At 33.7% G+C, this 21,310-nt stretch overlaps 2 protein-coding genes across 2 annotated transcripts; one reads left to right on the top strand and one right to left on the bottom strand.

Moving 5' to 3' along the window:
- The first annotated feature begins 2,219 nt into the window (after nucleotides 1-2,219).
- On the top strand, nucleotides 2,220-5,899 carry LOC113306341 (cullin-1-like). The gene is made up of 5 exons (XM_026555289.1): nucleotides 2,220-2,779; nucleotides 2,833-2,984; nucleotides 4,478-4,536; nucleotides 5,083-5,092; nucleotides 5,823-5,899. The coding sequence occupies exons 1-5, from the start codon at nucleotides 2,220-2,222 to the stop codon at nucleotides 5,897-5,899; spliced, it is 858 nt and encodes a 285-aa protein (XP_026411074.1).
- Nucleotides 5,900-14,746: 8,847 nt separating this feature from the next.
- LOC113306340 lies at nucleotides 14,747-20,571 on the bottom strand. Its single transcript, XM_026555288.1, has 10 exons — nucleotides 20,377-20,571; nucleotides 19,396-19,461; nucleotides 18,127-18,557; nucleotides 17,987-18,031; nucleotides 17,100-17,889; nucleotides 16,672-17,019; nucleotides 16,502-16,598; nucleotides 15,916-15,996; nucleotides 15,726-15,816; nucleotides 14,747-15,273 (listed from the first exon to the last, which is right to left on the bottom strand). The coding sequence occupies exons 1-8, from the start codon at nucleotides 20,439-20,441 to the stop codon at nucleotides 15,916-15,918; spliced, it is 1,923 nt and encodes a 640-aa protein (XP_026411073.1). The 5' UTR covers nucleotides 20,442-20,571; the 3' UTR covers nucleotides 14,747-15,273; nucleotides 15,726-15,816.
- Between the last annotated feature and the right edge of the window lie 739 nt (nucleotides 20,572-21,310).

The raw sequence follows: 21,310 nt of genomic DNA, 5'->3' as shown, positions 1-21,310 counted from the left end.
AGAAGAAGAGAAACGACTTGCAATTATGAATGAAATTTCATTAATTCAGGATATTAATGGATGAGATTGAGATGGGTGAATAAAAAGCTTAAAACTTAGGATCTATCCCAGCCCTTCTTCATGTCTGTAATTTAGATCTCCGTCCAACGCCACCTCCAACAAATGTATGAAATGGTTTTCGATTCCAAAAGTTAGAAACAGATTCACATCCAAGTACCAAGAATTACGACAAATTGATATGCCCGGATTCATTTTTATATTTGTTTGACAGTAACACCAATATGAGACAAATATTTGAATAATGTGGAAGAATCGCCATTTTTTCTGAAAATTACTCCCAGACCAAAGGACAGTAAACATTAATGAATTTGAAAAACTCTGAACAATGGAATCCACATTATACATTGAATTTTTTTAGGTAAAACCGCCAAAAACATTTTTCTCTTGGTACAACATATCCATTAGACCAAAGGATAACTCTAAACTTGAATTTGAGGGAAAACATCCAAGCCTGTGGAACCATAAGTAACAAAATACAGTAGGAAAAAAACAAACAAAACTGCATGTTTAGTTAAACTAACCAAAGAGGTTATAGAGACAGATAGAAAGTTGTTACCATGAGATTATTTAGTTTAGCTTAGTGACTTTGTTCTTTAAGAACTGGGAAATCCTGTGTTTATCAAAAGCAGAATCAACACAAAACAATGAGACTCTCATAGTTCGTAAATACCTTCAAAATCAACTTAAAATAAGAACCTTAATTTTAAGATAGAGTCATACCTGCCATTCTTTCTGAAAATTACTCTCAGACCAAAGGACAATAAAACATTAATGAATTTGAAAAACTCTGAACAATGGAATCCATATTATACATTGAATTTTTTTAGGTAAAACCGCCAAAAACATTTTTCTCTTGGTACAACGTATCCATTAGACCAAAGGATAACTCTAAATTTGAATTTTGGGGAAAACATCCAAGCCTGTAGAACCATAAGTAACAAAATACAGTAGGAAAAAAACAAACAAAACTGCATGTTTAGTTAAACTAACCAAAGAGGTTATAGAGACAGAGAGAAAGTTGTTACCATGAGATTATTTAGTTTAGCTTAGTGACTTTGTTCTTTCAGAACTGAGAAATCCCGTGTTTATCAAAAGCAGAATCAACACAAAACAATGAGACTCTCATAGTTCGTAAATACCTTCAAAATCAACTTAAAATAAGAACCCTAATTTTAAGATAGAGTCATACCTGGGATTAATGGATCCAGTGTAAAAAATCTTCAGGCGTTTCGGTTTATAAGATTCCATTGCAGTGATTGCAAAGAAAAAGAGACGACTTCAATTCCATTGATTGCAGAGAAATCCTATTGATTACCAAGATATTTGAAACGGCTGAGACAATGAATTACTTTGGTGCGTTTTTTTTTCTTTTGATCTTCCATTGAAGGAGAGAGGAAACATAAATCCAACATGGCTCAGTCACGTACATTGGATTAGGGCATAAAAAGCGGAATCATTTTCAGCCACGATTTATATCTAGGACTTTGAGAGGAATTTCGTCTGTCGATTTCCTAAAATAGTTCATTTTAGTCCATCGGATTGTAAAAAGGACATTTGTTTTTCTTCTGGTCTTCCATTGAAGGAGAGAGGAAAAATAAATCCAACATGGCTCAGTCACGTACATTGGATTAGGGCATAAAAAGCGGAATCATTTTCAGCCACGATTTATATCTAGGACTTTGAGAGGAATTTCGTCAATCGATTTCCTAAAACAGTTCATTTTAGTCCATCGGATTGTAAAAAAGGCATTTGTTAGGACTTTGAGAGGAATTTCGTCTGTCGATTTCCTAAAACAGTTCATTTTAGTCCATCGGATTGTAAAAAAGACATTTTTTTTTGTAAGATAGATGCAAGGCATAAGAGTTAATAAGAGAAACTTTGAAAGATCAACAATGTTAGTCACACAATGTTACTGTATGTTAGGGAGTGCAACATACACGGTTTAGGAAACATGGGTATTTTCTGATGCAGATACTGTACCGGAAAAAGGAATGTCATTACAAACAAGACTCCCCTTGTTTCCTATAAAAGCAAGTTCGTGGCCTGAAGTTTTTCTCATCAGTGTTCTTTTATAATTAACTTTTCTGTCTTCGTTCTCTTTTTAAATTTGTCTAAGATATTTGGGGTTTGGAGTTGAGGTCTGGTACCTAATGGACAAGATGGCGCTAGATCAGCTGGAAGAAGGATGCGCGGAAGTGCAGATGGGGATTACAAAGCTGATTAATATTATTGAAGGTGTCCCTGAATCGCCAATGGACGCGAAAATTAGGATGAAGATGTACACAACAGTTTACAATATGGGGTCTCCTCCTACTTATTATTCTGAAGAGCTTTACAAAAGGTACCAAGGCGTTTTTAATGATTATTTGATTTCTAAAGTTTTACCAGCTATTCAAGAAAAACGTGATGATGTATCTATGTTGCAAGAACTCGTAAATAGGTGGGCTAATCATAAGGTTCTGGTAACAAAGATTTCTCGAGTTTTCCATTATCTCGATCGCAATTATGTTGTGAGAAAATCACTTCCATCGTTAAAGGATGCTGGGTTTGGTTGCTTTCGTACAATAGTCGAGATGAAAGTTCATGTTAAGCATGTTGTTATCTCGCTGATTAATCAAGAGCGCGATGGAGAAAAAACCGACCAAACTTTGCTCAAAAAAGTTTTAGAGATTTTTGTTGACCTTGGGAACGACGAGGACACACAAAAATGGAATGTTAGGTCGATGGTTTCGAAACGGCGTTTTTGAATGACACAGTGGATTATTATACCAGGAGCGTTTCAAATTGGATTCTAGAAGACTATACCGTAAAGGCTGAGGAATGTTTGAAAAAGGAGAAAGACAGGGTCTCTCACTATTTGCACTCCAGTACCGAGGAAAAGTTATTGAAGGTTGTTCAAGATGTGCTTAATCCTGCTCAAACAAGTGCATGAAAAGGAACCAATGATCTCTTGATGTGACGCCATTTTTCGAAATTTACTGTTCTTCATTTTCCTTTGCTTTGCTCAAATTACTACTATATGTATATCATTGTTAGCATTTTATTTATTCTCTATATAGAAATAGAGTTTTTTCGAGCGACGTGGTTAACCGGAGCTTCTGGTTGATTCTGGCCCCACCATTTAAAATTTCAGCCAATAAAATTTAAGAAGAATCTTTTAGACCCACAGAATATTATTTGACCAATCACATTATAGAAAATAATTTCCTAAAATTATGAAATCTTATTTAATCTAAGAAACATATCAAAAAAATAAATAAAAACAAACTTAACATTACAAAAAAAAAATGATTTCATCATGATAAAATAAAATAAAATAAAATAAATATGCAATGTTCATCGTGATTTCATCGTAAAATTAGATCAATCATAAAAAATATCAATCATATAAAAAAAATAAAATAAACCAATGTCCAATATCCATTTACAGTTTTTGTAATAAAATCCCCCCAATTACATCTCCAAAATTACGGGTAAAAAAAATGCTAGCAATGACACTTTCTATTGGTATTAAATACCTACAAAATCATAAGCATGAACCTGGTTAAAAGAAAATTTTAGAACATCGATTAATAGAAAATACCTTATTAGAAGGAAATAACAAATTAATTTTTTCTAAACATCCTTGCCGAACTATTAGTGGCCCATTGTTGTTGTTCACTATTGATTCTTCCTCTTTTGTGAATAAGTTAATAACGAGTCCTATCCAACAATAAAAAGAGAAATTGTTAGTACAAGATTGAGAGCATTTGAAAAGAACATTAAAAACAAGAAATCAAATCGAAATAGATGTATTAAACAAGAATTAATTGCTTTCTATAGTATTTTTTTTTCTTCAAATCGTTCATTCCTTAATTATTCTTTCTTTTTTCTAAAAAAAGAAACATCTAGAATAGTCTTTTTCGATTTTGTTTTTGTTAAATGAAGAAAATTTATTTTATTTTTGAATCAAAACGTGCTTATGTTGCCAAAAAGTGCTACTTTTATATTTTCTAAAACAGACTATCCAAAATAAAATTTAAATTAGGTAAAAATATAACAAAAGAATTTCTTTTCCGAAAAAAGATATTCAAATGTTAATGGTTGCTATCAATAAAAAGAATTTCCATAACCAATATTCTTAAAATTCCTAATTCTAAAAATAATAAATATTAATTATATTACTGTGAATACTTAACATATTTTGGACAAAAATAAATACGCATATCCTAAAAGAAATTAGAACTATAAATGTTTTTAGGTATTAAATAATATTATTACCATGACATAGTCTTTTCTTTTATGGAATTTATGAATTTAGTGTCTATATAAAGCATTCATACAAATGCCAAAATCCGACTGCCAGGTTCTTTTGCGATTTTGTTTTTTCGATTTTTTTTTCCTTTTGTCTGATCTAATTTCATTCTTTGTTTTGCAGGTATTGCTCATGCACCTGTTGTACATGTTTTGATGGAGCATGGGTCAAGTAATATCAAGGTATAAATCGGCTCATCCATTCATGTGAATATTCTTTTTTCACTTATATTATTGATCGTGTTGACGCTGAAATTATTATTGATCATGGTAATATTGTTTTTGTTTAATTTATTACTGATTGTGATTATACGATTGTGATTTGTATATTTTCACTTTTTATTTTTGTATAGGTAACTTCGTGGCGCTTATCGAGGTAAATCTCAAGACTCCATATTTTCCCCTCCACGATGTTTGGTTGCATGTTGCTCATATTTCTTAACTTCTCATTTCTTGCTCATATTTTCCCCTCCAGTAACTCATAACTGTGAGGTTGTTTGTATTCATCTATTGGATCGATTGGAGATGCTCTTAATGTGAAGCTTCCCAATGCTTTGGAGCTTAGAACTTAAAAGTGATGATTGGGGAAAAAGACATATTTAGCATAAATTATGCTAAAAATATGTTCTTCCTGCTGGATGTTAATTTATTTTTGTATTTGGGAGCTCTTTCTTTCTTCTGTTTGGGGCTTTATTTTGTTTTTTTTGGTCGTCTGATCTGTGTTTACAGTTTGTTGCAGGTACGTGCAGTTGATTGGTATTTTATTTTTATTTTTTATAGTTTGTTTTTGCAAGTGTTCTCCCTCATACAGTGTAGTTGATGCTATTGCGGTATGTTCTTTCTGCTTGGATTTTTTTTTTTTTAGTATTTGGAAGCTTTTTTTTTTTCTTGAAATTCTTGGCCATTTGCGAACGTCTTAACAGATAAGGTGTTATTGTCAACAAGTCCTGATCCAAGAACTATTTACCCAGGAAATTCCTTATCAGTACGAAGATCACAAATGTTTTTTCTCTAGGCAAAGATGGTAATCTACTGTATTTTGTTTTTGTTTACTTCGTATTGCAAGTACTGATACAAATAACTTCTCATCTTGTTATAATCTTGGGTGAGATCATTTGGACGACAAACATAAAGTGCAATCGGTGGCTCTACAATTTATTAAATTTTTTGAATTTTTGATTTTCTTTTTGAATAATGTTGTTAAGAGGTTGTCTGGATATTCAACGTCTTGAAAAAAAAATAATCCGTGAATGAAGTTGTATTAATAAAATTACAACACAAAACCCTAACTGCAACCAAACAATAAAGGTTTGATCTAATATCTTTTCTTTTTCTTCTTATTTCTTAATGAAACAAAGATGGCACCTTAGACATCTGAAGGTGCGCGCAAATTATATGTGGAATGGTAACTGCCAAGACATGCCTTGGCTACTTGACAGGCGCTGCTATTTAACTTTGTTATCCTGCAGTTGTCGAGTCTCTCCTTGCAGCTGCATGCTCAGAGCCTCAGACCACTCTTGACCGTCAGCTGCTTGCAATTGCTTGAAAAGCACCTCCACAATTATCGCTGGGATTAACTTTGGCAAACTTATCACCTCCACTTGATCCGTTATAATATCATCTCTTTTACTGTCTGTACTAAGTATTCACAAGTATTTGTGTTTTTGTTCTAAATATTTGCTAATGTGGCAAAATATCTGAATCAAGTGGTGTAGTCATTGGTGATCTGTGGTATGCATATATATTCAAGTGTGGAACCTGCTTCCAGCTTCCGGCAAGCGACAAGTATAATGAGTACATATATGGAAAGAAATAGGAGTCCTATATGATAGAATTTTTCAAGGGAAGAGAAGCAAACACCAAAGATCGTCATGTACGAAAGTTGATTTCCTATCTCTAGCTCTTTGTCCCCCGTATTGGTATTATGTATTAACTGTTTATTGTGTTGCCAGGGAAGTCTTTAGAGCATTTGGTTAAGTTATTTGAACATGACATATTATTGCTTGCCAAGAAATTATACATCAGTAGCATTCAAATAGAAATGCTAAATACCGTGGGATCTGTATGTGTAGTTGATTCTTCAAGTTAACCAATTGAAGGGATGAGTTTATAATTAATATTGGTTTCATTATCGTAAGGAAAAATTAAGGATTGGATGTGCAACTCATGGAATCTTCAATCCAGATATACTATTTATTATGTAAATACACGGTTTCCTTCTAGATTTTGTTTGTGGATTTGGAAACACTATGATTCATGCTGCTCATGGAATCTTCCATCCGGAAATATTTTTGCACAAGTATATACATCCATAAATATATATTTTTATTGATCAATGTTTCGATATTAGGGTTTTGTTATCCAAAAATTGAAATGAAACAGCGATCAATAAAAATATATATTTCTGATCGCTTTGGATTATTGATAAGTAATATTATGATCGCTTAATGTGGACCTAACCTTAACAATAAACTCAAGCAAGTGTTATTCGTCATTCAAATCGATCAAAATCATTGTTGCTTTATATAAATTTGAAAAGTTAAGCAAGGGCTCGAGGGCATAGATAGCTTTATACTGTTGGATACCAGCGATACTTAAATCTGACCTAACAAAACCATGGAAACCACAATTTCTGGCATTAAAAAGTTCAGGCTTTCAAAATCCACCGTTGTCGACAATTAAAAGTGGGCTTTGATCATTATAATTATGGCTATTGTCGATGAATAAAGCTGGGTCTTGATCATTCTAATAGTGCAATAAATAGAAAATCAATTTTAAGTTCGATATTTTTCGTGGCTAATAGGAACGTTATAGTGATGGTATGCAATATGCATCAATGCATGAACCTGATCACGATCTAAAAATCTAATCTTCACTATTTTGGTTAAAATTAAGGCTCTTGCTAATTGATGTACATACGGCATAAGATTAAGAATATCAAATAAAATTCACCATCCAAAACTACATAGTGGATATCGGTTTTACATTTTGACATCCATATTTTTGTACTTCCACCACATGAATCTTTTGACCATCTCGCTTTGGACGAAACATCAATGCCTTTAGGACAAGGATCCTCTATATATTGGAGCTTCTTTAGCCATTCCCTTGGCTGTTCCATCTGAGAGTACAATATAATGACATTATCACTAACCTGGGCGACTCCAAAAGTAAAATTGTCAATTGGTGTATGTATCACATGTGTCTCTTAACTCCAGGAAAATTAATTAGACCATTAAAATGTTAAAGTTCTGCTTTCTAACAGAAGTTTTAACGAAAAAGCAGTACATACATACTACGGAACCCATAGGAACCTAACATCAAGTAACTGTACCACTAAGATGGTATGTATAAAAGATATAAAGTAAAAATGCTAAAAAGGGTCGGCGAAGATTTCTTAGAATGAGATGGGAGGTTGAATTTTTTTTCTTGCACTATTTTCCAGATGTATTTGAATTAATTGTCTCCTTTTACCCTTCCCCATTTAATTTCATTTCAGGTAATAAAGTGCATGTTTAGGTGAAGGGCAAGTCGCAATGACTTGAACTTATGGCCAATTGATACGGGCATTAGATAATAAGTTCATCACCACGGGCCAGAAGAAGTACACATCATTTAGGCTAAGAAAGTTGTAATAATATGTCATTCGGTGTCAGGTAAGTTATGCGACCTTCTGATACCAATATATCTTACCACAAAAGGATGACGTATATACTATTTAAAATAGGATCATTATCTTGGCTCAAATAGAAATCATTATTACGTTGTTGAAGCTCAAAACAACGATAACTTAGCCAAATCTGTCGATATTATTTTTATTGAAATAAATTTTAAAATATGCATCAAATATTTTATATGCGAGAAGCAGACCCGTGCATCGCATGAGCGACGTGGTTAAAGTTTCAACACATTCTCTATATAGAAATAAAGTTTTTATCGAGCGACGTGGTTAATCGGAGTTTCTGGTTGATTCTGGCCCACCATTTTAAATTTCAGCCAATAAAAGTTGAGAGAATATTTCGTCCCACGATATATTTTTTGACCAATCATAATTGAGAATTTTTTCTACCTAAAACAGCTAAATCTAACAACATCTTATAAAATTGCCAAAAATAAGTTAAAAAATATGACAGCTAAATCTTATAAAATAAAATTAAATCTAATATTAAGATTCACCACAATTCATCATGATTTCATCACAATATTAAATCAATCATAAAATTTAACAATGAAAATGTCCAATGTCCAATTACACTTCTTTTGATTAAACTAACCATAATTAAATTTCCAAAATATTAATATTAAACTATTTACAATTATAATTACAATTAATCAAAACAAAAAAAATAATTGAATAGTTGAAACTTAAATCAAAATACATAAAGTTGTGGATACTTACCCAAAAACCGTATTTTGTGTCCCCAAAAAATGTCATCCTGTCCAAAATTCAAAATACAAAATCGTTAAAATCATGAGATAATTGAACATAATTATACAAAATCGTTTAAAATATGAGGCAATTGAATATGATTTGAAGTAAAACATAGAGAATGAGAGGACAAAGTAGAAAGGTACAAAACAAAACAAATTCAATAATTATTTTCTTATTCGTTCCAAATAAAAAAAATGTCAAAAAAAGGAAAGGTTGTATTTCTAGACGCGAAGGATATGGTCAATATTTTTTAAACAAAAATGTTTCAGCCAGTTAATATGAATATCCATTTTATTTTATTTCGAAGCATATTATCCAAAAATGTAATAGTTATTCCAAAATTATCACAAGGTTGTAAATGATAATAAGATACTAATTGATATTATTTTCCTAAATTTTTTTTTTTATCTAATGGCATGTTGGGCTTGATTGATCCTTATTAAAAGCACAAGGAAGGGCTGAATCTCATTGTTTGCACATTGCTGATTTCTGTTGCTATTGCGTTTTTTTTTCCTGATGTTGGTTATCTGATCTTTCTTTTTTGCTGTTTTGTTGCATGTAATCAGTTTACAGTTACAGATGCGGTAATGAGTGAGGTTATGAGCAGTGATATCGATTCTTTTGGAGCTCTGTGGCGATGCGATATAATCAAAAGGTGAGGTTGAATATTTAAATCGTGTTTTTTTTCCCTCTTAATTTAGGGTTTTATTATCTGATCTTTCTTTTTGTTAATGGCTCCGGCAATGAGAAAAGTTATGAGTAGTGATACTGCATCTTTTGGAGCTATGTGGCGATGCAATATAATCACACGGTGAGGTTAATTTTTTTTAAAGCAGATTGAGTAGTTATCTCAATCATGTCATGTTTTTTTTTTAATTTTTTTTTTGGTATTTTCCGATGATTTAAATAGGTTTATCATGATTTTTTTAGCAGTTGTTGGTGATTCCTCTTCTTTGTAAATGAACAAATTTCAGAATCAATATAAAAACTAACAGGAAGCACACAACAAATGAAGCTCGAGCATTCCTAAATAGTAAATACTAGATAGTGTACCTGTAGGTCGAGTTTGTGAACATTGAAGATTTCCTTCGTAGAGTGTGAATTATATGCCAATATGTACGATCTATATGCTTCTTTTGCTGACATGTTTAGATAATAATTTTTGGTCACCACTCCCTCCTGCAGCAATAGGGACAATTTATTTCATTGACAGTTCTTTACCTAAACTACTAAACAAGTGCAAATTGACAAGATTTCTTTCCCATAACGCCTAATCCTTTTTTACCCTTTGTCTTTAGATTTTTCATGTGATTATTGAAGAATAGATTATTTATTTTTACGAGAACTTGAAATTTGTGCAGTACGGTTTTTCGTGAGGTTATAAGTTATACTCCCTTCATTCCTCAAAAGAGGTACTTTCATATTTTTCATTTTAAGCCTAAAAAATATGTAGCATTGCCTTCCTTGACACTTGCATATTTCTCTGCTCGAGATTTTTTTGATGCCAAGGAACAAGGAGATCCTCATGAGTCATGACTGAGTATAATAAAGGAGACTACTGTTACAATGTCAGAGAAATTCCACCGGATACTAAAATTCTCATGCACACAAACTTGAAGTTGAAATCCCAATGCAAAAAGTGGATGTAGATAAAGGTTATCTTTCAGGAATTGAGTTCCTATCTGATCCAAACAACCTTTAATTGCTTCATGTAGCTCTGCTTTTAAAGCAGTCTACAAAAGCTGTAGATTATCAGAAAGATAAGAGTGAAAAGGTTTCCAGTTGTGTCATCACCATAACTTATTCGCTCAAGTAAGTTGTATCCAGTTGCTTAATAAAAACAAAGTTGCAAAAACTTCAATGGAGAATAAGTAAGTTGAGGATGATTGTCGAGTTCCACATTGAAATCATATGCCGAGTACTGCGGATGTAGTACCTGGTGTGGGAAATTTTTGATGAAGAAGGAAAATTGGCAGATGTCAAGATCTTTCGTAGACTACTGCATCAAGTACTACGGTGTTCCAACTGTACCTGAAGAGAGTCGAAGGAGGATATAACCATTAAAGAGAAATTTGTCGTTCTTACAACAAAAGCTGTACATACATATCCTATACGACTGGCAATCATTTTTTTTTTGAAACTTCCTGAGATTTTCAAAGTATATTCCATAATTGCGTTGTTTGTTCTCATGTAAACATGACACAGACAGTATATATGCACATAATTTGGAAATAATTTTTTGCTTATTATTTAGGTATGGATGTGATACCGAATGAGGAAGATTTTTGGTGGTCAATATCGCTTTTACTCTATTTTATAGGTTCATGGGCTTTACGTATTTTTAATTTTTATCAAATTATGGATTCTTGATATTCGTTTAGACTATGGAAAGAGGCAGATAAATATAAAAACAATTAGATCATTTAACCTAGGGTTTGATTGGGTGTTTTTTTTTTTTTTTTTTTTGGTCGTAGAAATGTTTTTATTTTTATGGTTTTAAAGGTTTCTCTCTTTAGTCGTTAGAAGTTGAAAAATTTCTTAATTTCTTTATTGGCGTTTTAGTGCTAATGTTGGTTTTGTTTGATTTTTTGCAGTTGGAATCAAGAAAAAATATGTCCATGCAGCGATTGTGGTAGAGGTGAGCATATATATATAGGAGAGAGCTATTTGATAAACTATCAGCAGAAACACTATTAAACGCCTAAACATGATTGAGCAACATATATCTACTTTAATTTGACCAGTTAGTATATATTGTGAGTGCTCATGTTTTTCGGATTTTCTGCAAGTAGTTCCTTCCTGAGATGTTTTTAATGTTGTCGTTCTTCTATGAGGTGACAGAACCAAAGAGATATATTCTGGAGGAAAATGGAAGATATACTCGGAAGATATTCCTTACGTGCTAAGAAAGAGACACGATATGACTAAGTTGAAATTTAAAAATGGGGAATTGAAAAACTTCCCTTGCTTGACATAGAGACAATTATGGCAAGGAATAACAGGACCCTCTGGGAATTTCTAATGATTTATGAGGAACTGGATTATGATACGGACAAACTAAAGGCTGGGCACGATGTGTTGAGAGAGGGTTTGGACTTGGTACAGGAAGGGGTATATACGGTTGTCATGCAATCGATAAAAAAACAAGAAGGTGGGATTTTGTTTATCTATATATGGTAGCGGTGGCACTAAAACACATCTCTCTGGAGTACAATAATATCTGGTCTTCATGCACGGTCCAAGGTAGTGTTAGCAGTTGCGAGTTATAGCATAGCTTCGCCTCTGTTACCTAGTGTAAGGACAACATTTACGGTTCAAAACTCTAATTTCTTTTGAAAGAGAATTCAACATGTGATCTGAGCGAAAACACTCAACTGGAAGCATTGATATGTGCAGCTGATGTTATCATCCGGGATGAAGCACCAAGAAACATAGGTATGCAGTTGAGGTTCTAGAGCATACAGTGAGGAATTTGATGAATTCAAGTAAAAACAAAAACAAAAAGGTATATGGAGGCAAAAACTCTTACATGGAGGTGATTTCGGCAGATATTACCAGTGATACCTCATGGTGGTAGAGAATCAATAGTTGATGCTTCAATCAGTAGGTCAAATCTCTGGAAACATTTTAAGGTATCCCAGTTAATAGGGAACATGAGGCTGATGAACAGAAACATGCCATATTAGCATCCAATGAACGAGTTTTGCAACTTGGGGATGGAAAATTACCAGGAGTGGCACTTGAAGAACATGAAGAGCCAACATGGATAGTGGCTTCCGATGACTTATTAATTTAGTCTAATGGAGATTCTTTTGGCTCGATTAATGAGAACACTTATCCTGATCTGATACATAAATACGAAGATACGGAAAAGTGCATCTTAATTAACTTCAATGAACGATATAGTTGAAGTTCAAGAGATAAATGATCATATGATATCAAGATTCAAGGTGAAGAATACACTTTTCTTAGCTCGGATTCAGTGAGTCCATTGTCGCATAATTTTAACACGGCTGAAATAGTGTTCACTCAGGAATATCTAAACAGTATGAAGGTTTCGGGATGTGCTTCCTTTAAAGGTTGGTATACCAGTAATGGTTTTGAGAAATTTAAATCAAGATTTGGGCTCTGCAACGGCACCAGGTTGGTTGTTTCCAAGATACGAATGAATAAAATAGAGGCGCAGAGAACATCAATCTTACTACATCCAACAGAGTCAAATCTACCTTTTATTTTGAGGACCGTGCAGTTTCCGATTAAAGTTTTCTTTGCAATGACTATACACAAAATCCAAGGTCATAGTATGAATCATGTGGGATCTATCTTCCAAAACCAATTTTCTCTCATGGTCAACTTTACGTTGCAGTATCAAGGACAAATAGCCGGGAAAGACTGAAAATTATGGTTGATGAGAAAGAAAAGAATGTGACGAGGACCATACTCATTTGTTTACAGAGATATATTTAGCAACTTGCATTAGACTAGCAATTTTTGCCGTCATGTGGACAGATTTTTTATAAAGAGTATTGCGTTAGGATTGTGATATCTTCAGTGCTTAATTCTTTCTATAGCGTATTGCTTCTATAAATTTCTTATATTAGTTGATAAATTTCCAGCTATTTCAGAAGTGATTTCTAGATTCTAAGTTTCTTTATACATCAAATGAATGTGTTCACAGCATAAACTCACATATCCCGTCTACCAGGTGAAGAATATGCATATTTAAATAAATGTTGTAGGGTGATCAGTGACCAAAGAATTTCTTAACAAGCATGAATAGTTAAACTAAACAATTTTTGTTTCTATCAACGATTCTGCGAAAATAAATATAAAACTATATAAAGAATGAAGTTGTTTGATCTTTAGATGAACATCTGTGATATTTTTAACGGTCGGAAATAATATTATACGCATATTTCCATTTGCGAGATCTGGAAAAAAAAAGGACAAACACACAGAAATTAGAATCACAAAGTCCAGGACAATAGAGAAAACATCTCTAGCAAAAATACATAAAAGAATTGGAGACGAGGAGAATTATTCAAGTGCAAATTTAGTTCTAATGCGAAACATAATGGAGACACTGCAAATAATTTTTCACTGCATTGTTTCTCTTGGGGTTTATATTTGTTTTGGACTTTTTTTTGTTCATTTTATTTATTTATTTTTGCTAGAAATTATTCATTTTATTTTCCTACATATCAAATAAGTTAGGGTCATTTACAGATATGTCCCATTTTCTAAAGTTGTTTACAAAATAATTCTGTTTTTTTGATAACTTACAAAGTAGTCCTGTTACAAAGATTCCATCCAGTTACAAGTTAACTGGTGTTAACTGACATGTGGCAGATTTAGGGTGACCTAAGATGCCCAATATACCCTTCAGTTAAACTTGTTTCCTCGTTTCTTCAGGAGATCTCATCGAAAAACTTTGTCTTGTTCACCTGTTAGAAACCAAACAGAAGAACCATAAAATCGTAAAAACAGAGCAAGGCAAGCTAATGACACTAATACTACCATTTATTGATAACATTGAATCAAATATCCAATACTCAAAACATCCAAAAACAATATCTCTGGGAGGTAGCTAATATCCAAACAAAGTAAAAGCTAAACTAAAACATAACCAAATAAACAGAGCAAATGCAGGAAGTTTCATAGGTCTCACTTGAAAGCAAACAAAAGACATGTCCCATTTTCTAAAGTTGTTTACAAAATAATTCCGTTTTTTTGATAACTTACAAAGTAGTCCCGTTACAAAGATTCCATCCAGTTACAAGTTAACTGGTGTTAACTGACATGTGGCAAATTTATGGTGACCTAAGATGTCCAATATACCCTTCAGTTAAACTTGTTTCCTCGCTTCTTCAGAAGATCTCATCGAAAAACTTTGTCTTGTTCACCTGTTAGAAACCAGACAGAAGAACCATAAAATCGTAAAAACAGAGCAAGGCAAGCTAATGACACTAATACTGCCATTTATTGATAACATTGAATCAAAGATCCAATACTCAAAACATCCAAAAACAATATCTCTGGGAGGTAGCTAATATCCATACAAAGTAAAAGCTAAACTAAAACATAACCAAATAAACAGAGCAAATGCAGGAAGTTTCATAGGTCTCACTTGAAAGCAAACAAAAGACATCCTAATCAAAACTAGTTTCAAGTAAATCTTCAGTGAACACTACTGCTGAGTCGTAGCTTTTCTTGGCTTCTTCGTTGCAGGCATAGAACCACCAACACTTCCAGCTTGTGATGATGATTGGGATTGAAATGCCAGTCCGCCTTCTTCAGATGTAGACCTATTTATATTTGTATTAGAGCCAATTGCACCACCAGGACAAGTTGTCTTGTTGTGACCAGGCAGCTTGCATTTGCTGCAGCACCTGACTTTCTTCTCGGATAGGGTCTCATTATAGGCCTTCCTTCTGTTCTTCCTGTCCTGGTTTCCTAATGAGCAATTGAGGAACAATAGTTGTTCTTGTCTGTATAAGAGAAGAACAAAGGAAGTTAATATTGCATAAAGAGATCAACAACCTAGTAAGTAATAGGTGTACAATAATCTTCCCAAGTAATAGACATAGCAAAAAAAACAAAGAATGAATGAAAATACTTAAAATGATTACTTAGCCGCCGCAAAAATTAAACATCCTAAATATTTTCACTATATATGTTACTGCAGGGTCTGGAATCCGGCTTCCAAACACTAAAATCCATTAAGTAGCTAGGTACAGGGTTCATACAAGAATTGAGTTCAGATATTTCAAAGAGTACTTTGAATTCATGTATCAAAATTGTACTTTTAAGTAGATACACACAGATATTTAAGGTAAACCTAATAATGTAATGTAAAAGGTTGTCTAAGTTCATAGTGCACACATAAATCAGATCCAATTAAGGACAAGTAAACATGAATAGTTGAGAGTTAGGAAAAAACCTCATCCCAGTCCTCAGGCCCTTCCAATGGCACCATATCAGGGGCATAGGTGGTCCTGTAGTTATCCACTGAGTAGTATCTGGCACAATACCTATAAAAATGCACACAAGAAAAAAAAATGTTTAACATTTCACATATTGGTAATAAAAAAAGAATCATAGATAAAACTACATGTGTTCTACACACTTACTCAACCCAATTGGGCCTGATTTGCTGCAGAGCACAGACTGCGTGTTGACAGGGGAAACCTCTCAGCTTCCATTGCATGCAGCTGCAAGTATGTTTCTCAAGGTCAACAGTGAATATTGTATTATGTATGCTTGTGACTTCATAAAGCTTGCCAGCACCCTCCTTCTACCTTATATTCCCCTGTTCTTAACATCTTCTTCTCAATAATTTTTTTGGCAGTAGGAACCAAATCCCCAGAATCCCATCAAACACAAGCATTTCTTCTCTTGTAAAACAACCCCATCACCAGCTGTCATACATCAAAACTAGCTTGCAGACAGGTTTTTCTCCTCTCTCCTAATGTTGGTTATCATGTTATTGAAACTTTCAGAAAAGTTGTTACTCAAGTGTTCACAAGCGCTCTTGTGGTCAAAAAACCCCTGCACCAGCTTTTAGGATCCTCGCCCATCAAATACTGACAAGCACTAACATTCTCTGACATCATACTATCCATGTGTGCCTACAGTTGAAACATATTTAGTGTTACAAGAATTTTACTTTCTAAGAATAAAAAATGTCACTCATTTCATTTACGGACTAAAACAAACCTGAAAGTGTTTAGGCTTATAAGCTCTAGCAGCATTCCAGAATAGTGTGTGTAGTTTAGATCCCTTGTAGTGCATTTTGAAGTTTGCATACATGTGCCTGCCATGAATATAGAACATACTTTATGTATTTTGTAACAATAAAATGATCAGGTTGGAGGTTAGTTTGTAACCTGAAGCAGAACCTATGTGGTGAAGTAGGGAACAACGTTTGGACAGCGTCTCTCAAACCCTTCTGTCTATCAAATATGAAGTTGATTGGCTCAACGGGATGATCAGCCAATCTATGCTTGAGATTATTCAAGAATAAGAACCAGTTCTCCGCACACTCGTTTCTACAAACCATGATACACAAAGGAACCAATCCATAATGCCCATCAAGAGCAGTGGCAGATAGTAGACAACAACCATACTTTCCCTTCAGGTGACAACCATCCAGCCCAACCACATTTCTACAACCATTTATAAAACCCCTCATTGGGGCATCAAAAGATATGGTCACAGATTCAAAGCGATTGTCTCTGCAGGAAGAAACAAGGAAAGTTTTAAAACCAGAACTCAAACTAATCAATTTTACGAACAATTAAAGAAATAATATTACCTTCCGTAAGTGAAAGTAGAAATTGATCCGGGATTAGTCCTTTTGATCATTTCACACAGACTTGGTATGAGTCTAAAACTCTCATCAAAGCTTCCGTTTATCCTCTCCAACATATTGTTTCTAGCCTTCCATGCAACGTGATACGGGATCAAGGTGTTGTGGCTTGTCCAAAACTCGGCAGCAATATCAGAAGGTTTAGGTACATTCTTTCCATGTGACTCCCTTAGCTTGTTGATCACATGTTGATCTACAAATTCTGGATTTGCACATGAATTCCTCCCATAAGGATCCCCAATACAAGTATGGTGCAAGTGGAAATCTCTTATGCTCCAAGTCGCCTCACCAGGGATCCTCCTTGAAGATATATACCACGGACATAGAATGGGATCTCCAAAGCCTTTACACACAACCTTGATTCTAATATTATCACTCTTACTAAACCTGCATTCTGTCCTAGTAGATACACAGTATTTTCTGAGATGTTTCTTAAAAGCGGTCTTGTCTGGAAATTCCATCCTCTCATCAATTCTGTCATCAACTACAACTTGTACTTCATTTTCTGGTTCAGGGAATAACTCATTATCCACTGAATCAGCAGCAACAAGGAAATCTTTAAAATCACTGTCATCAAACCAATGTTGCCCATTATCAACCACTCTAACTTCATGATTAGGTAATGGCCTACCAACCATTTCAGGACCATAATCATCTTCCGATCCATTAGAAATTTCCTTCCCTTTACCCTTTTCAATCTCAAAATCAATCAGTGGTTCCTTAACTTCTTTGACAACTGCAAGTCATGACAATCAACAAGGAAAAAGTAATTAACACATCGGGTATCATTATATCATTATAAAAACCAATTTTAAAAGAGAAACCAACACTACCTTCAACTTCATCATCCGTCTCCAACAACTGGTCATAATGATCATCTACATGTTCAGAGGCATATACAAATACACATTAATATCAAATTGTAAACATAACATAATCGATGATTTCTAAAATTTCAAAATATGAACATTACCTTCATCGTCTTCCTCACTATCCTTACCAGCACTGCTTTTCATACTAAAATTGTGTAAAAACTCCTTCCAATCTGCATCATCTTCACCCTCACTGTATTTGAGTGGTTGTCTCCATGGTTGGTCTTCCGGGTGACAATCATCTGCATTAAGATTCTGAAGGTGCAACACTGATTCCTTAGTCGCATTGACAGCTTCTTCAACAACATCTACTTTATCCACCGCTGATTTCCAGAATTCAGTGCCTAGTGAATCATCATCTAGATTCACAATGCCCTGACTACTAGCCTGTGTCGGCTCCTCAACATAGTTCTCAAAATCCAGAACCATCTTTGCTAAATTAACACCAACTATCTTTTTAGCTTTTTCAATCAGCCTCGGGCTTTTCCTGTGAGATAAAGTTACCCTTGGACCTTTCTGAGGTGTTGAATCCCTGTTACATAACAAAAGAGCATTATCACTAAAATATATTCATCATATGCTAAATTTTTTTTTTATCACCAACATACATCATATTATCACACTAGCAGACAAACAATCAAACTGTAAGCAATAGACCAATAACAGGGCCAGTGAAAAGAATATACTGTATCATGGAAGTAATCTCTCTTTTGATATGCTTAGACAAAAGACTGATTAAAAATGTAGGAAGATGAAACAGAGGGAGACATTAAGCATAGGCACATACACCAATAGGAAAGAAACTAAACTGTGGTAAGAGGAAAACTAAATAGCAGCTCACAGTGGGCTAGATTTTAACTGCCTAGCCATCTAACAAATTAAACAAAAATATATGCACCAAAGCAATTATTAGCTAAGAAAGATACTTTTTATCTGAAGCATTAAACAGTAACACAGCAAAGTGATCAAGATGAAAGTACGAAACAAAATAAAACTACAAGCCAACACACCACAGAAATCTTTGTTCAAATGTGAACATGCCGGTCATTGATATGAAGTGCTACACACATTACCAGCAAACTCGGATACATGTGCAAACTCACATTACCACTATCAGATATTCATCATATGCTAAAAAACGAATTTTAGAACAGAATATGATCACTTTGACAACAGGTTCTAAGAATTAGGTAAAGCATGGTTTAACACGACAAAATATCATTAAAAATCATGCAAAATGGTAATAGAATCATGAGGGGTAGACATATCTCTCTAAAAATTAACGTCAATACATTGAAATTAATCAGTTTACTAATTAAATAAAAGCATATCATCTTGACTAACAGAACATGACAGAAGAAACATCTAACCTGTTATTTGCTTGGGCCTGTTTCCAACTATTTGTAACTATATGTCCAGAATCAAGTTCCATGTGACTGCAAGAGAATTTTCATAATAAGTTATTAAGTTATAACAGATATGTACGATAAAATTCATAAACAAAAATGCTAAAATAACTAAACAAAACAGATACACAAGTGCCTGAACGCAAAACTTCAGCAGAAAATGAGTATAACATATATGATCAGTCAACTTTCTCAATCTCGTAAGTATCAGTCAATACTAGTTTAAGAGACCCTGGCTATACCACTGCAATTTTTTTGGTGAAAATGCTTGTAAAACACTTGAATAAAAACCAATCTCGTAATTCTTAAACATGATGCAACATACCAATACCAAAATAAACATCTATATATTATCAAAAACCAAGTATAATGCTCTAAGTAATGAGATGTAATCTCAGAAACACCCATAAATCTAGAGACAAAAGGATGACAAAAAGAAGATTCAATTTCAGGAACTCATTAATGAGATGTAGTCTCAGAAACCCCTTCTACTACAACCACACAAATATAAGAATATAACTTTCTAATCAAAATCATCTTTAAACCTTTCATAAAATTAGATGGATTCTTTAAAGACTATTTTCGATCGAACTAGTAAAACCACAGTTCACATACAACAAGCAGGCTAATAAAACAGATGTTCTCAAACCTGACAAAATCATTTTTGCGAACCTAATAACAATTTCAGACTGATAACATACCCACAAAGTACCATTAATCCATTTCAGTAGCAAAACACATATCATGTTCAACAACAGAATATATACCATTTCAGGAACAACTCATAACCAACTATACAGACCTAATTGCAAAAATTCATAAATTGGAAAACCCTAATTTTCAAATCGATTTGAAAATCTTTAAATTTAAACCCTATACTAAACAAAAAACCCAAATTTCATAACAACAAAGAAGAGAAACAGAGTTAAGTTCGTGAAAATATACCTTCTCGGAGTTGCGGCAGTGTTCTTGTTCATTAATCCTTCATCAACCATTATCTTCTTCCCCATTTCTTCAAAAAGACAGAAATTACACGCTAGAAATTACTTAGGTTTTCACTAGAAAATACCCTCTATCAACTGGTTTAGGCATAGAAAACAAACTTAGATCTTGGTTCTTTAATACTGATAGAGTAACAAAAATTTGAGAGAAACCCTAACCAATTTGTGGCGCGAAATTTCTTGATAAGGATACATCAGTTGAATTAGTTTGGGATATATCCTAAATTCATGCTTGTAATCTTCTCAAATCAGATTGTTCTCTCTGCTCTCCCACCATCTTCTCTAACAACGAAATCTTTCTTCTGATCTTCACATACTCGATAGAGTTGAAACAAAGAAGGAAGGTTGTATGCGTCTTTTTTCATTTACTAGATATTAACACCCGCACAACACCTGTACCTTCAACTGACAGCTCAGCTAGTCCCCACTTCTCAACCACCTTTGACCGGTAACTTTAAACGGCAGGGCAGTTTTATAAGTTTTGAAAAAAACGGGTCACGAATGTATATCGGCCCACAAATTTGGGATAGAAATGACTAATTCCCTTTTATTACTTTAGCCATCATCTTATTGATTTTTTTATTTATAAATAGAGTACCATACTCACTGATTTGTTACTCCTTTTTATGATATTATATATTATATAGTATAAAAAGCGCATTTGATATTCCAAAATCAATGAACACATGCACGGGCGACAAACTAGTTTATTTAATTGTCAGCTCTTTCAATTATAGCGATTCCTAATTTTTCTGACACGTATGCTGTTTGAGGGTATTTAATGCGGGTAGTTGAGATGTCTGTCCGCGGTAGACAGCTGTCCTCTGCCCCTGTCTTGTCTGCGTCAGTCTGACTATCCCCATCCGTAAATCTTAGAT

The sequence above is a fragment of the Papaver somniferum genome, chromosome 8 (genome assembly GCF_003573695.1).
Source record: "Papaver somniferum cultivar HN1 chromosome 8, ASM357369v1, whole genome shotgun sequence".
NCBI classification, from domain to species: domain Eukaryota; kingdom Viridiplantae; phylum Streptophyta; class Magnoliopsida; order Ranunculales; family Papaveraceae; genus Papaver; species Papaver somniferum.
This window is presented reverse-complemented; position numbering and strand designations above follow the sequence as displayed.